The sequence below is a fragment of the Mastacembelus armatus genome, chromosome 12 (genome assembly GCF_900324485.2).
Source record: "Mastacembelus armatus chromosome 12, fMasArm1.2, whole genome shotgun sequence".
In the NCBI taxonomy this organism is placed as follows: domain Eukaryota; kingdom Metazoa; phylum Chordata; class Actinopteri; order Synbranchiformes; family Mastacembelidae; genus Mastacembelus; species Mastacembelus armatus.
Window position 1 is genome coordinate 8,563,426 of NC_046644.1, and position 18,391 is coordinate 8,581,816.

General features: G+C 38.8%; 1 protein-coding gene across 2 annotated transcripts in view; it reads right to left on the minus strand.

The window, feature by feature from the left end:
- epha5 (EPH receptor A5) overlaps positions 1-11,726 on the minus strand; it is a 54,108-nt gene extending 42,382 nt beyond the window's left edge. The window contains exons 1-2 of one of the 2 annotated variants that reach the window (XM_026297268.1): positions 11,633-11,726; positions 6,564-6,628 (exon numbers count right to left, since the gene is read on the minus strand). In XM_026297268.1, coding sequence (XP_026153053.1) covers positions 6,564-6,628; positions 11,633-11,726 — 159 coding nt within the window. Of the gene's footprint in view, positions 1-6,563; positions 6,629-11,632 lie in introns of those variants that run through there. The other variant, XM_033325473.1, reaches the window with a different exon arrangement.
- Positions 11,727-18,391: the final 6,665 nt, after the last annotated feature.

The following is an 18,391-nucleotide window of genomic DNA, read 5'->3' on the forward strand; positions in this document are numbered from 1 at the left end:
ATTAAAAGCTCTTTTGTGGCAGGCATGCCTTTGGTTCGCCACAGAATAAAACAAAGAAGCTGTTAAAAGAGCTAAATTCATGCTTATTCTACAAAGATCTGTAGTCAGAAAAAAATATTGGTGTCCCTTAGAAGTGGTGGTAAGTGAATTATAGTGACATTTCAAGCAGGCTATTGTCTTCAATTAGTATCATAGGTGTCTTCAATCTTATAAACCTGAGCCTAATTAAATGTAGAAAAGTCCTCAGTGTGTGTTTGGTATCATAGTGTTCACCACACTGAATATGGACAAAGACATAAGGGACTTGTTTGAGGAGAAATAAGGAAATCCTCTGAGCTGATCAGAGCTGTTGGGAGCAGGAATCCATCACACCTCAAAGGACTGGAGCAGTCCGCTCAAGAACAATGGGCCAAACTACCAGCTGAAAACTGTAGAAGCTGAGAAAAGTGCTTGATTGCAGAGAGTGCCTCAAAATAGTGCACTACAAAATCTTAGGTTCAGGGACCCAATATTGTTGTTATTATGTTTTCATCTGTTGCATTATTTAAATATACTTTAAAAACATCAAAAATTATCATCTAAAACAACATACAACACAGAATAATAATGAAACACAAAAGAACAGAATATTGGATGCCAATGACTTCTGTCAGTTTCAATTTATTTCAAGGGTACAAGGGTACTAACAACTGTAGTCTGGTCTGTATATATTATATTATTAGAATATTAATACTCATGCATCAAAGTGTAGGTATCCTTAGTGCTCCATTGTGTTTGCAATGAAATATGGTTTATCTTTGAGCCTTGAACAGAGATTTTTGCAAATTTTTGATGTGACATGTCTATAACAACTGAAACATGCCAAGATTTTTTATAAACTGCCACAAAATTTAATCTTTCACGATGCATTTAATTTTTAAGTTTATTATAAATATGTTTTGCTCAAATAAAATCCTATCTGACTAGTAGGTAAAAACAAGTGCACTTAAGTAAAGTACGTGAGTAAACAGACTTCCCACCATGCCCATAGTCCTCAAAGTGAGGAATTAAAAATATACTGTAGTTTTGGTAACAGTGTCAAAACTCAGGTATCACCTCTGCACTAGAATTGGAAAAATTCAAAGTAAGAGTGAGCTACAGCAAAGGAAAGGCTTAACGGTGGCAAAGAAAATATAAAAGGGATAAGGAGTGTGTATGTGCGTATCAAGGTATAGATAGCTGAATAATCCTCTTCCCTTTCCACCTCATCTCAACAGACAAAAAAAAAAAAAAAAAAAAAGAATGAGATAGAGGATGCATGTGTTTGTATTGCCATGACTGAGGGGTGACATTTTTGTCAGCAAAAAATAAATAAGTACATTAAAACAATGAAAATATCATGCAGTAGAATGTGTGTTTATCTGTACATCCTACATAGTGTAAAAAGTGTGTGTGTATTCAGTCTTGCCTGTGTGTGTGCATATATGCAAATGAGTGTTCAAGATTGTCTGTGTGAGCATCTGCATCTATGCCTGTGTGTATGTCAGACAGAAGCAGTAATTCCCTCTGCAGGTCTCCTGGGACATGGCTATTATCTGCATCAGTAGCACTCTCCCATGGTTAATACAGGCGCTTCATCATGTCATTGTAATATGGCCAGAGGGACCAGACTATGATCTGGTGTTATAGTTTAATAGTCCATATTAATCAATCTTTGCTGTAACCATTATGTACAACCTTCTTTGTCTTTTTTCTCCGTGTCTTGTTCTCCAGCTGTCTTTTTTCATTCCTCCTTGTTTTAGTCTGTCTCTTTTCTTTGCTGCTTATTATCATTCAGTTTATGAACCATTTGTGACTAAATTCTGGCACTGTCAAGTGTTAGTACACAATATATGTGTTGCTGAATACAAATGTGTCCATGTTGATATGTTCACAGTGCAGTGTGTGTGGGTGTGTACATCTATGTTTGTGAGAACCAATTTAAGACTTTGAGAGTGGGGACATGTTTGGAAAGAGAGAGCATTTTCACGGTTGTCAATTCAAAGGACTGTGTATCACACTTGGTTTAAGAATTAATTTTGGAGAGATTTTGGTCCAGGTTATTGTTAAATGCACTATGTTAATAAGAAGTCTCACAAGTATAGATGAGCAAACATATCAGTGTGTGCTTGCGTGTGACCGAGACCCCGTTTCTCTCAGAGCCCAGCCAAGCCAGTCCCAGCGCAGACATTAAGCCTCTTACTGGTTTGATCATACAGATTCTCCAGCTTGCTCTGAGCGAAGTCCTCCCAGTCTGTAGCTGCAAACTCTAATAACAGTGTTTGATTACTAAAGAAAATGGGACATGGCACTTGTATAAGCTAACACTTTAAACTGAGTCAATGATTTAACGTGAGCCATTATTTTGCACATTAACAGCCAATGAAACGAACTAACTTCCATTAAAGGTGAGTGAGGATGCTTTCAGTGCAATGGTGTCTTCACTTCCTTAATGTGATATATTTCCTATAAAACAGGAACAGGAGGGATCTATCATTTCCAAGAACCCTTCAGCATAAAAAAGGAGATATTATGCACAGAAACAATGACTTTATTGGTAGGACTTCTTAGCTACACCTAATAGCATGGCAAAATGTGACCACTGCTATGTAGGCAGTGGTCACATTTGCATTGGAGCTACTGTACATGTTATTAGTCAGGTAGAGCCACAGAGGTCAAACACAGAGCTTTGTGCAGGGAGAGATCCACCAGCACTGAAGGGTGTGAGGAGTAGCTGACCTTTTAAAACATAATTACTCTTTGGACGTTCATTTTTTATGGCAGATCTATTTCTGTGTGTCTTTATCCTCTCTTTTGAGATTCTGTAATGTAATTCACCATCTCATTTTAAAAATGTCATAGTCTAATCTTCAGTTCATCCACCACAGCTTTAATGCAATTCCTACAAGCTCTTCTTTAAAAGGGTCAGTTCAACCAAAGTCCAAGAAAGACAATTTTCCACTTATCTAGAACTAGCCACATAGATGTTTTCACAGATGTTTACACTGATGTTTTATATAGATATTCAGCTGTTTCTTTGCAGAAAACAACACCACAGGCAGGGTGCTTTATATTAGAACTATTACTTTCAGAGCAACAATGCCTATGGAAATTTTTTGCCTTACTCGAGTTAATTACCCTGTGTATCCGAAAAGAACAGTCCCCGCCAAGGTTTTTAATGTATCTTTTTCAAAGCCAAGAGACAGAGGTTTTGGTCCCAATAGTAGCAAATAGTCCCAATAGTCAAAGGTCCTTAATTTCAGCCCTTTCAAAAAAAAAAAAAAAAAAAAAAAAAGAACAACCACAACCTCCCTCTCACTTCTGCATCGCCTCATCCCCACTCCCTGTCGATATTCTACTTTGCTCCCTAGACTGAACTGTTCCTACAGGCATCCCTCTAGCGCCTCATTAGTGTGTTGTGTTTGTTTTGTTGACTATTATATGTGTGGGTATGCGTGTGTGTGTGTGTGTTACATCCGTTAGCAGACCCCCTGTGGCTGTGCCGACTGCCCTTGTGGCTTTAACTCTGTAAAGCTGTCTCCAATTTATTATTACCACCCATTATCACTGACCATCCTGACACTGCAACAGAAGTGTCATTCTCACTCCTTAACCATAGCAGAATCCCCTTCACACTGTTTTACTAAGTATTTACTCTGTGCTGGGTGATTATTGGAGTTATGTTGGTGTGTGTTTTAGGTATTGTATGTACAGCTAGAAAATACTGGGCTTCCACAAGAATGCTCACCCAACTTTTGCCACATTTAACTGTCTGTTGATAATGTATTTCTGGCTCCATCCAGGCATTCATTCCACGCCTCATTTGGCTGCCTTGCTTTTTCATTTCATCCATGTCTATCACCATTTTCCCCTCTATGTGCTTGATTCTTCCTTTAATTATCCAATTTCAAGTCTGAGCCAGAAGTAGTGTTTGATGACTTTCTCTCTTTCATTTGCATCTTCAGAATTCTTCCTCTCCTCTTCCTCCTTATCCCACCTGAGACACTTCTAGATAATCTAAACCGTTTGCTTATCTTTATAGGCACGCTCTGTGCTTTGTACCCCGTTTCATCATCCCTGCTTCATGATGCTCTAATGTACCACGGGATAAAGAGAGGATCTGTTGTACAGCATTATTGGAGTAACACAACAAATCTCTAAGCAAACACTCCTTGAACTGTTCAAACAACCACTCCTCTTCCTCATTAGAGACAAGAGTTTAGAGTCTTGACACTCAAAGCCAACTCTTAGCTGTCACTGAGCCATCAGGGAGCGTCCGGGCAGGATGTCTGCAATATGTTCAGCACCTTTGATTCAAACTACCCCTAGTGTTTGGTCAATTGACCATGCTGAATCAAAAAGTCAGTCAATGAACTGACCTTTTTTTTTTTTTTTTTTTTTAGTATAGCTGTTTTTTTTTCTTTCTGCACAAGCAAAAGACTGTGAACAAAAGGAACGAATTACTTTTATTAGCCGATCACCTCACATCCAGCTCTCAGTTTGGATTTGACCCTGTATAAAACCCATTTTAAGTGGTCTAGTGTTTGTGTAACCCCGGGCATTTTAGTTTTCTACCAACTTCCTCCTCTCACACAGGCTCAGAGCATGGTACATGTACATGGTACAGAGCCTGCTGCTAGTCTCTGTTTTTCTGCCTAAAGTTTAAACAGCACAAATGGGGCGACGTAAGGTGAAACAAATATTTTCATTGGTAAGATCTCAAAAAGGGCTCTTACTGAGGCCTTTATTTATTTTGAGTAAGAGAACACATCTAAACTGTTATAAATGGCAAGTGAAGAGCTTTCAGTGAAAACTTAAGCTTTAACTGTTTTCAACAAGCTTCTAATACAAGCTACTAAATCAGTGTCACACTGTTCACTGACAGATGTCAAAGATTTTAAGGTCATCCATCAAACTCCAAACATTTTATAAAGCACTTATTGTACTCCATATCCTTTTAGCGTAAACTCTTGTTTCAACTTTCAAAGGACATGGAAGCTTTGGAAGAGGAAAGCACAATGATGAAACAGAGAGACGTGAGTGGTGAAAAAAAAAAAAGACGACCAGATGGCAGGAATAAGAAGAAATTGGGCATAAAAAGTCAGAGAAATGTTTGGGGGGGGTGGGGGAGAGGAACAGGGAAGAGAACTGAGGCAGAAATAAAGTGAAGAATGAAATGAGAGTTGATGGATGGAGATGAAGGGAGGAGGAGAAAACAAGGGATTAAACGTACCATCTGGAACATGAGACTTAAAAAAAAAAAAAAAAAAACCTTCCATACCTCCTCAACATCTTATTTAGCCACAGAAGATTGCTGCTGCCAAGTGTGAATGTGTGAGTTTGTGGAGAATGTGCAAGAGTATTCAAAGACTAGGCGCTGTGACATAAATAATAACGATAATATAGAAATATATTTCAACGGTGCCAAGTTAAATACAAAAAGGACTTAATGACCTTAAAATGTAGCCGACTGAAAACATAATAAGAGAGAATGTTATTATGAGATCCTTACATCGTCTTATCACATCTTTCATTTTCTCTACCTCTGCATACCCTGAATGCAGTTATTTATGCAGTTGCATTGTCGAAATCACACACCATAATCACATCTTCATTAATATGATTGCGCACACGGCTGCTTTTGTCAGCACTATCTCTCCCATCTGCATACAGCTACAGCGTGGGCCGTGATTTGAATACCCAGAGCTGAGGAAGCGCTGTGGTCAGCAGTATTGGTCCGGTGTGTATAGCTTCATATTTGCCACAAGGAGTTGCAACTATATGAGAGATTTTCCACGTGGATCAGATGGATACACAAAAGAATTTCAATTTAAATGAACCTTGTTACTATGAACACTTGATGTTGGGGAATTAAGTTTTTACAAAAAAAAAAAAAAAAAAAAATGGCGACAGGTTCAGATATGAAGTACCATCTCATGGGCGTAGGTAGTCTAGAAATTCTAGAATACATAATTAAAATTTTTAAAGACTTCTTTTCATTAAAATAGACTATATATTATCATAAACTAACTATTTTCCAATTCGTGTAAGTCATTCTCTAATTAGCCATCATCCTGGGAATGCTTGGGAATGGAAATTCAATTCCTAGCCTGAGAATAATATATTCCATGGTGACTTTCAATATCTTATTCATGAATTCAATTTACCCCGATAATGAAGAGGGAGTTCTTGGAAATGAAATGACCTTTAACATTGATAAATCAAATAATCTACACTAAAATCATAAAGTTATGGATGTATCCTCATCATACCCAGAAAGTGAGTTTGCTACTTAGATGGAACATTTTCTTGACTTTAACAGTCCTAAAAGCCAAAGAAGACATATCTAAGTACCACTATACAACAAGACATACCATATACCTTCTCAAAAGGATAGTAACTTAGTAAGAAAAACCCTGATCACTGACTGACAACTTCAAGATTCAGGTTTTAGGTATTAAACTCTGCCATATTTGTCAAATTTCATCCCTGTTTTTACTAAATGAATCAGCAGTTTTTAAAGTCTGAACAATTGTTGTACTTACTCCATTCTTCGGGTAGGCCACCCATCCTAGGTCTCCAATAACAGAGCGGGAATCCAGCAGGTTCACTGTTAAAAATGAAAAACACAGTCTTCAGAATAGATAAACAACCAATCAAACAATATCTGGTGAACTCTTTTCATCCAATATGCAAATATCAAGAAAGAAAAAAATAATCCGATTTCAAATCAAATATAAACGTGTTTGTGTCTGAATGATAATAAGGGAGACATTTTGTTTAGCATTTAGACAAGTGTTAAGCATGTGGAGATGTGAGAATTTGAAAGACCAAAGTTCAAAGGTCACTTCAAATGACACGTGGCATAGCGTTTGCCCACTCACACTGTTTAGTGGATCAGTAGTATGTGGATCTTGTTGACCATTAATAACAGCCCAACTTCATACTCCAATTCAGCATGTGCAGTTCAGCTCTCAGTTCAAACTGATTTATTGAAATGCTCATCTCTGAGCTTCTCAGTTAAATGTTGTCAAGTGCAGCTTGACCACTGCACTCCTTTCTGTCTTCCCTGGTGTTGCACTCGTGACACTGCACCCTTGTCTTTCCAAACCGTGTGTCCAACTGCTTCTTTGACAAATTCACAAAGTTACTCATCAGAGTGGAAAAACTGTGAGCTCACTCAGTAACTTTGTTGGATTTACTTAGAGACACTTTATAAAGTCAAAGCAGATAATATGTATTCAGGCTGCAACCTTTGGTTTGGCATGACATGACATTCACTGTCATAAATGCAGAGTTCAGTTCTCTTTATCTCATCTATGATAATGTTTGGCTCATTCTGTGTCTGACAGTGTATACTCAAACTATAAAAGAGAAAGTCCAAGTGAAGGATCTATTGCCATGCTACCATAGTTTTTTTTTTTTTTTTTTTAAATGGGAGCATATCAATAGATGCACATTTAAGCATTCAAATATTTGAAACTAACTTTCAGTATCTGTATCCTGGTACTCCAAAGACCAGCAGGTAGATTCATTTGCGACTCTAAATTGGTATAACGTTAGTGTTTTTCTGTCTCTGTGAGTGAGCCCTGTGATAGACTTGTGATCTGCCCAGGGATTTTCTAGTCAACACAACCATGTCCTCAGTGCTGACAAAGGGAGAAAAAGCTAAAATTACATGCAATTAAACTTTCCTATCAGGAAAAAAACAGGAAGAAAGAAGAAAAATATGTAGTCACAGATGGCCGTATGATGAAGGCAATGTAGTCTATTGTACAGAAGTTCATAACAGTTTCAGTCAAGACAGTTTTAGCCACAATGTGTAAAATACTACTCCACTAATATTAACACGAGCTCAAAAGACAAGTGTCTTGTGGGAAATCAGATTGTGGAACAGTTCAAACTACAAGACAACTAATCAAATTTCTGCCATGTCACAAATCCAACCACCTTTATATAATTAACCATCACAACCTTGATCAGCAAGTCAAATAGCAATTAATTTGGCAGAAACTCTGCACAATTCGAAAACTCGTATTATTAGTATGATCATTAAATAGAACATTTCTATGCAAATACCTAGTACTGGTCTAATCAGTCCCTGACAGGAGTAGATTTTACACTATTTACTCAGAATTTTAAGATTGGAAATGTCATTTCTTTCCAAATCTCAAGTCAGGTGGACTCCACATTATTCGATCAATTTCCTTTCTTTTCCCTCAGGTTTAATAAACTGTCGCAGACTCTGTTTAATAAATATGAGTGAGCATATTGATGACGACGTTGCATATCAATGGGTACTGAAGTGAAGAATTTTCAAAGGGTTATTTGATGTTACTGTTTGGTGCTACCAACCAGACAGGTTCCTTAAGCTCGCATGTAAAAATATTTAAAAGTTTAATCTCCTAACTACCATTCATCATATAGAGCAGCTGCTTAGTACATTATTTTCAGTCCTATGTCCCTATAATAAACAATGATATAAGACCACCCTAAAGTCAACAAAAGTACAGACATCCGCAGTGAGAGGGTGGAGTAAGCAGGTCAAGAGGTAGTTCAGTAACAGACTTGCTCTGCAAAACTCTCCCAGCACTCACACAGACACTACTCTAGTCTTACTGTCTCCACTGCTCTGCAGAGTATAATAAAAGACGTCCTTAGGAGGCGATTAGACAACTAATTAGGCCATAAAGAAGAGATAAGTGATGCTGAACTAGATCATAAGGGATACGTTACCTCTTTCGCTCTCTCTAAGGATCAAACCACCTAACAAGTTAGAGCTCGGCTGTGACAATGATTTACAGAACTTATTATTAAAAGTCATCACCACTGAGTGAATGAAGCAATTTAACATCTCTCAGTGACATTACTTCCTGGATACTCAAATATTTGAATTATGTTCAAGAGTAAGTGGATTTTCAGCATGGACACTAATGATATATTTCTTACTGAAATGACAGCTGAATATTTAATCTGAGAGACACGAGGCTGCCTGGGTATTTACTTTCACTTGCACATATTTGACACTGTGGGTTCAAGAGCCAACTTGACCTCAATGATCCTTAACACAATTTTGTCTGAAACCGTATCTCCCTCTGATTTCTAAAACCAGTGGAAACATGCCATTTCCTCAACACATCTGCCTCTTTAGTCCTTTCCCTCCATCTGTGTCTCATGATTTTTAATTGTGGCATTTAAGTGTTAGATAAGTGTCGCCATGCCATGACTCACACATACATACACAGACAACATGCACTTTGACCTCCAAGACTTTCTATAATCTCATCCAATCCACCATCCTCACTTGATCGACACCATTACCAGCAAAAAAGAAAGTGATTTGGTTTTTAACTCCCTAATGTGAAGGGTCACACACTCCAGATCATCCTCATTAGTCAGACATTATTATTAATTAAACATAGACAAATGTGTGGCATCTGGTTCTGCAGCAAGCTGTTCTCAGAAATGTATCCATTTAAATGAGAATGGATTTGCTTCAAGAGAGGAAATTTATCAAGATGGCACACTGTGTTCAGTTTTCCTCAAGAACATTTATCAGGCGGTGGAACTGTCCCCACCAAGAGAAAAATGTTAATATAATAAAGGAGGCGTCACAGCTATTGTCTCGTCACTCTTGTTTTTTTTTCTTCAGTTGGTCACTATTCAGGGCCTGGAGGAGGCATGTAGCTGCAAATGAAACGTGAACAGCTGAATGAGGTGAGTCTACGGTGTAATGTGAGGACACATTATGGTGGAGCAACTCAGCATGCAGCCTGATGGGATGTTTCCTCCCATATTAAGACAAAAATTGAAACGAGCCAGTGGCCAAAATCCCAGATGATTCCTCGAAGACATCTAAAGCGAAGTGGAAAAATTGCTTAATCTTACTTTTTTCAATTACAGTAAATTAGCCCAATGAGAGAACAGTGACTATTTTAATTATGGGCTTCACTCTCCTCTCCAATTACGCATGCAATTGTATGATTATCCATTATCCATTGCAATGCATGTATGTGCTAAATGAGTCTAAAATCCGTGTTGAGTGTTGAGCTGTTTTATTTTATGTGTTTTTATACAGTGGGTTTACGTGGTCGAATATGGGAGAGTCCTCTTGAGAAAATAGAATGGGCTGTAAAATAACTAGGCTGTTGCAGATCAAACAAAGGCTAGGCTTGATAAATGAAGACAACAAAGAAAGACAAACAAAGAAATGTCTAACTAATTTTAAGATGTGACAGATCAAACATGGATGTGTTTTCAAATGCTTCTCTCTCTCTTCATTCACAGCAGTTGGAATTCTGTCTCACGAGCTACTGATTCACAGTTTTTTATCCTGAAGCTTACCTTTAAAAACACCGTGAAAATTCAAGTATTGTGAATCTGTATGGTGTCAAAACTCTGGAACTGGTGTTTTGGACCAGTATGAAAAATGTGCATTATGTCATTAAATAAAACAGGTAAAGCGAGCTCCTAAACCCTGAGTGCAACCTACTGTATACATTCTAGGTGAACTTGAAGTGCTTTATATGCTGCAGAATTATGACACGCTAACCTGGAGGGGTCTGCACAACATTCAGTGTGTGTCCCACAGCCGCACACTGGGAGCCACTTTTGTGAATCTAAACTTAACCAAATAAATCTGCCAAGAGAAGAATGAGCAGTTTGATGAATGTCCTCTGTTTCCCGGATAATGCTGTCTAATAGCCTCCAACAATGGCATTCATCTCCAGCTATTAAAACGCTGCTAGGTCTGTTGACAATAGTGTGGGAACAAAATCTTACACACTGTTTCAACCATTTTAGGTTTTTTTAACCCCCTTCTTATTTTTAAGCCACATTGCAAATATTGGCAGGAGTAAATGCAGATGTGTGTTAATTCAGTCGAACCATTTACAAATGCAGGCTTCTGGAGATAACTGAGCCAAATTATAAGTGGTGCCAAACCAAACTGGTAATATGTAACCAGTGAACTCACTGGCTGCTAGGAGAACTAACGGGGATTCATGGATTTAAAGGATTCAGCCCACATCGTTAAAGAACGCCAGGTTTTTACTAAACCTTAAATACCTTTAAAAGCAATTAAAAGAAACGTGGCACCAAAACTATTCATACAGCCTCTATTATTATTATACAGGGTGAAAAAAAGAGTTCAATTAAGCTTTACATATAAAGCCAAGACAAGGAAATGGGATTTACTGTCGTGCTTTTTCTTTATAATATATGGCAAAGTGTGGAAGGTCAAGCTCATCAGTTTCGTGGCTTCACAGGAAAATGCTGAAGATGAATACAGTGATTTTCGCAGCGCACTGTGCGTCTGTCGGCTAAAGGTCTGGTTAACCGGAGACACGCATGTTCTGTTCAAAGGTCCTTTATGTTATTTCGTTGCTTTAAGGATCAGGCTGCCATTAAAAGTACCTGGGGTGACACAACTGTCATAACCATTAACTGCTCATGTTGTTTTTACAGACGACTTCCTTTTCTGTCAAACGGCGTCGAAACCGTAAAGCCATCCTAAACCAGACCCGACGGGCTTTGGCACCAAAGGAACACAACGCACGTTCCACCGACAAAACCCCGTCCGTCAGTGTCACTGAGCAAAAAGTGAGTGTCTTACCTTCATTTGCGGGGATGCACCACGCTCCGAGCAATGCCAGACTCCAAACCCACGTCCACGCCACCAGCCGACAACACCACCAGCGAGACTGCATGGCGCATCCAAAAAAAAAAAAAAAAAAAAAAAAACACACACACACAACCGGGAACAGGAGTGAGATTTTTTCCTAAACAGCTGCAGTTTCGCTCAGCGTAAAGCGAGACACCGTGATGAAACCATCTGTGTCGTTACGCGTCCGCTCTGAGAGATGGCAACTCATGTTCTGCTACGGGTAGAGGAAGGTCCCGAGCTGCGTGTGTGCGCTCTGGGTTTGGAGAGGCGGGGAGCGCGCCGGGGGCGGGGGCGGAGTGAAGCGGAAAGTCTCTCCAATCACAGACACCTCCACAGGTGAACCCCGACTGCTTGCTCCAAACTCTGATCAATCCCCCCCCAAAAAAATTCCCACTTTTTAATTTGTGCGTGAGTGAGGCTGCGTAAGTGGATAGGTGATGAACAGAGCGGGACCTGTTAGGCTACTTATAAAGCCTGTTACCATATGCTCGGTCATTAAAAAACACTGTAATTATACTTTTTATGCTGCTTCCTGCTCTGAAATGAATCTGAGAATGTGTTTCTGAATGTAAGATGCTTTAACATTTATGTGGAGAGTGTCATTAGGAGGTGTTTTATGATCAACCACTGAGATAAACTTAAAACAGAAGAAGACTGTTCACTATTGGGTTTATTTTAGATCCAAATATGCAAAACAGGTGATTCCTCACTAAGCTGATGGAGTGTGACCTCAATACACATTATTATTATTAAGTGTAATCCCCCAGTAGGAAGGAAAAACGTGATATTATTATCATTATTATTATTATTGGGTCTGGTACTGTATTAAGAATAAGAGAATAGAAGACAGGACTAACAGTGTGTAAATTATCAGATTATTTGTTAACATGCATGTGACCCTGTGTTTATACCCACTTTACACTGACGTTTATCTAAATTGATTTTACAGCTATCAATGCCTGAAAAAATCCTTTTAAATTCCCACAACTTGATATTTGAAATGGACTTTTCAGGGTCACTTTGTAAGAAAGTGTTTGGAATTCTAACTTGAAATAACTACATGTATTGTCACTGAGGGCAAAGGGTCAAAAATATTCCTTGTTGCTGTGCACTGAACCAAATCAGAGCCGACTTTCTATGTTTCATGAGCCCCATGCAGGTGAGCATTAAGGTCCTGAGGTCATGGGGTTTACCACTGTCATTAAACTTCCAGGACAAACTGGAAGAATTTGGACAGAAACAGCGAAGCAGTAACAGTTTTCTATTACCATGTACCTAAAAAGGCCCCATTACTAAAACCACCTCAGAACAGTGTAGGTGAACCACTGGGCAACTTTGATGAGTGACTGTATTAACCACACACCTCCACCTGCAGCACAAACACACTCACACAAACATGCACACATTCTCTGCCAACTCTTCACACTGTAGCTGTGAATGACAGTTTGTTCTTTGCCTCCTTGCGTATTAAACCTGTGTTAAAGTAAATCATTCTTGCCACATATTATTTTTCTTTGAGGCTCTCCCTGTGTTCCAGCTGTAAATCAGTGTTGTATCATCATGATTCCTCAAAGTGTGTTAAATTCATTATGCGATCATGAAACTGTAAGATACCGTTTGATGTACTGGCATCTTGGCTTTGATCTCTATTTCTCTTCAATCATTTTCCTCATATCTGGCCATCTAAATCAGTGTTTCATTTTGTGCATGCTGTACTTATGTCTCTTTTTCTTTCTTTCTGTCAAGGGCTTCCTCTCTGTCCTTGTTTCTATTCCTCTTTCGCTCTCCCAGTTTTTGTTCTCTCTCTCCTTCTATTTTTTTTCTGTCTAATTTTCACACTCCATGCACTGCAGTTAGAGTCTTTGATCACTGAGGGATTCTGGGTGATATTCCTGTAGCTTACCCATGCTGACACCTCCCACGCTCCTTTTCTACACACTCAGACACAGACATACATACATACATACATGATGCATGCTTAAATTCATTTATTCATTCATCACTAGCTGAAGCTAAAAGCACACATTTAAACTTGACATGACCCCCCGGTGACCCTCTTTGTCAAACTCAGTGGATTCACTAAACCCCACCTCCTATTTTTTTTAACCATCCTCAAATCTGAAATGTTATCTCTTCTACAGTAAATGATAAACGCTGTCTGCCAAGCGCAGCCATAACTGTAGGTGTAATGTCAGGGTGGTGGTGTATTGCAGACGTGTAGGGGTCTGATCAGCTCTGACAGCGGGTGTGGAGGTGGTTCTGGGATGCCAGAAGCTGTTGTTGTCTCCTGGAGGTGTCGTCGGCTTAATTCTATAAAGTGTCTGAAGAGAGAAGTGCAAGAAAAATCCACCCCCAAACCTTAAACCACCCTCACCGCCAGTTATTGAAAATGTATCTTCTCATTTTATTGTTTGTGGGTGTAGTTTTCTTGTTCCCTGGGGTGGTTGGTAAATGTGTGTAAGCAGTGAGGTCAACCTTTCCAAATGAGCTTATCATAGAGTTTGATAGTACTAGAAGTAAATGTACTTTGGAGGAATATTAGAATGAAGGTGCTCAGAAGATGCAGATGATGTTAGTGTTATATTGCGTTTAATCAGAAACCCCAGTATTATGCAAAACAACATTTTGAAACAGAAATTTAAGTACATTTTCTACATTTGTCCATTGATCATTTGTAAAGGTTTATTCAATCCAACTAGAACTAAGATTAGTCACATTACGAGAATGGAATAGACCAGCACCATCTTTCTTCTTTGGTAGTGGAACCTCTCATTTCACTACAGGATGCAGCCTCATATTAAAACATTTTCCACAACCAGTACTTTGGTGCAATCAGATGAGATGGCACCTTGGGGGCTGACCAGTCAGCTGTGATTTTGTGTCTGCCCACTCATGACAGTCGGGGGAGGGAATGAGAAAGCAAGGTCACGGAGGGTCACTGGAGCACACAGACATAGACATGCATGCGTGTGCCTCTCTTTCACTCAGTCAGACACACACAGACACACACACACACACACACATACACACACACACACACACACACAAATTTGTACCAGGAAGTATCTTGTTGGCACAGTAAAGGCACCTTTGTCCACTGCAGAATAGAAAACTAAACAAACTTGATCCTCCAAATGAGAACACACACACACACACACATACACACACATATAAAAAGTTTGGCAGTTGTACCTTTAAATGAATTTCCAGGCTACAGTTTTTGCAACTAATTGTCAGTGTAATCAAAGCAAAATAAATTTGTGGTGATTTACCAAGTAAATGCTTGTATTTACAGTATTCCCTACAATTCTGAATGACCAGTGCCATGAAGATGTATTTTGAACTACATATTTTATTTCACACTATTTCTCTGTAGGTTTTCCTCTTTCTGTATGAACCAGTGTTGATCTATTTCCCTTCCTGGTGTCACAGTAAGGTAGTGGTGATGATCTATGTTGGTTGGTTCAAGGAAAAAGCAGGAAAAAAAAAAAACACCTTCGGCTACTGGAAGTCAGTCAGTGTTAGCATTTCTATAACCACGGGTGTGTTTTTATGTAGTTCAAATGTTTTCATCAGTGCATGTTTTTTTTTTATAATGTTTGCTGGTGCCATTTCATTGTTTTGCATAATTTTGCAAACAGAAAACACAAACAAGTAAACAACAACAACACACGCATAGTCACGGACACCCACTCACACGCACACACACTCACTGCACCTCCATTCCCAAAATAATCAGCTTTGGGGCTTGACCAGCTGGCCCCAAATGCAACTGTGGAATTTTTTGGAATGCCAGAGCAAATATGTGGTGAGACGCTGCAACACATCGCACCTCCAGAGAAACATTTACAGTAATTCATATGTTTTCGAGTTGCTGTCATCTGGGCTCAATCACACATCAACATCACTGATTTAAACTGTACAAATGTCATTCTTTCAGCTAATACTTTCTTATTCTACTGCATTATTTCATTGGCTGATGCAGTTGTAACTATCAATACTCACAGAAAATTTACATTTTAATTTCTAGTGAGTTAAATTAACTGGAATCAAATTGATTCCAACAGCTTTACCACTTTGAGCCAGAATGAATTATGGCAAACCTGTGTCTAATTGCTAACATGAATGATGGCTGCATTCCATTTATATGTCCACTATCTGGGGCTCTATTGTGCATACTGGCTCACTGGTACGGCTTACTGAGAAAGTGCCATTATTAATGTTGTCAGTTACATCTATGTTTTTACTAAAAGTGTAATTGCAGTGTTCACAGATAAAAAATGATCATGTCCAGACTCCTACTGTTGGGTTGAGCTAAGTGTTGTTTGAGGTGATCTAGGAGACGGTGTGATCGTCATTATCTGTCAGTGTATCACGACCCTGCAGGATTAGACAAATTTGTCTGCCTTTTGTCATCCTGCTATAATTCTAAAATAATGTGCATTCACTTTGATAGTTTACTACTTTTTAATTTATTAGTGCTAAAATAAAGTTCTGCATTTCAAAGTCTATGGCCTGTATTTGACCCCGAAACATTGAGCTCTTTTTTTTTTGGGCTCATAAAGAAGGCAAGCGTACAAAAAAACACACATACACATACACTCACCATGACACGCAGATACACACACACACACACACACACACACACACACACACACACACAGACAACCTCCTGGGCATCGTTAAGTCCTGCTTAGCAGCTCAGTGAGGCTGGCAGGCAGTGCTGCTGATATTCTCTCTCTATTTTGGCTGCTCCCCTCTGCATGCTGCTCCAAATCCTACTGCTCTCTTTTTACACATTTTATCTCCCAACTCAGGACCTAGAGAATATATACTTTATATGAAAAACAGTGTGTAGTAACTGAGGGATAACTTATTCTAACTGCAATCCAGGGAGCATGATGAGCCATTGCACAAACACACTAAAAGAAAGTGTTTTTATTTCTACAACATATGCAACAGAAGAAAAATTTGCTTCTTTATTTTCTGTAATGTTACAAACATGTAAATCATCCGTGTTTAATTTAAAGAGAACACTACTTAGAAATGTTTAAAAGTATAGATAATAGGAGGTCGATTATTTTGCACTAAATTCAGAAAAATGACGCTGACCCATTGTTTCTTGATATTTACTGTGCAGAAATTCCTTTTTTGTGACAGTGCTGACTTGTCAGGCATACTTTATTTTTTTGTTGTTGTTGTTTTGACATTTTGGGATGCATAAACAGTGCTTCAGCTTACCCTCAGGTGCATGCAGCTCCATTCACAGGAGACAATTTCTGTGGTTTGATTACACAGAAGTCATCTTGGAGGAGAGTGTGAGTGTGCTCCAGAATTCTGATTACCCAGAAATCCAGGGCTGCCATTTTGGAGTTATATAACACAAACCTCCTCCTCTTCCCCCAACACTTTGGCATCTTTTTCAATTGATTGCTTCCATTTCCCAAAGACATGCCCTGCTCTCCAACCCTTTTTTTATCTGTTTCATCCTTTTTGTCTTCTCCAATCTACCACCTCCCCTCCTGCTCTTGTCAGCCAACCTTTTCTGACATCAATCCACACTTCTGTCACATTGCTTTTCTCCTCCACCAGATATATCACTACACACTTATTTTAAGTTGTAAACACAGCTGAGGTTATGGACAGTACCAATTCGGCTGATTAAAGCAGAATTTACATTGGGTTTGATGTTCAAACCTCAATCTTAGTGACTGTGTTGTTTCAAGGATTCCATTGCACAGCTGTTTCCAGCTGTGTCAATGAAGCTCTGTGTCAAGTTGTTTAGTAAAGTTTGATCATAATTAAAATAAGAAGAAATAAGAAGAGCACCAAAGTTGCAGAACATCCAAACTTCCTTTATCACTAGCTACTAAAAGAAATGGAACAAGCAAAAATTAAAACTCTTGGGGGATTTTCTTACTGTTTGAGTGATTTGAGGACATTTTGTCCTCAGAAGTGAAGATGTGCACCCACCCATACAAATTAACGTACATCCTTCCCATCACTAAAACTGTGTATTTCCTGTTTCTATTAACCTCCAACTTCCAAATCATATTGGCCACACACACATATACAAACACACACACGCACACACACGCACACACATGCACACACACACACACACACACACACACACACACACACACACACACACACACACACACACACACACACACATATATACAAACACACAGCCTGGGGGCCTAGGACAATCCAATCAATTGTTTGTCCAGTTCGATGGTGTTAGGAAATGCTGGCATCTCTCTTTCTTTCTGCAGTTTCTGTCCATATGTTATCCGTTCATCTCTCTTTGGGCAAAATAATGACAAACAACTCACCTTTTAGCTCAAATGTAGTTCAAACCAAAATATGACATATGACATAAAATATGACATTTAAACCAAAATACAACAGACACATTTACACTATTTGTCCTTATGTGCAGGCTTTAAGGCTTTAGTGATAAACAGAAAGCCTTGGAGACAAACAGGTTTGTATATAGTAGTATGATCATACATGTGAATATCAAAACAATAGAAAAACATATGAGCTGCTTTACCTGTTAGGTGTTTGCTTTCTTTGTTATTTGGATGAAAAACCTAATCAAAACCTATCTCCAGTGTCTCCATGCATTCTTAAGAGAATGCTGTTTTGGTGGTGTGCAAAGTTAATTTACGCTTACACACTATACACAAAGCAAATAGTCAC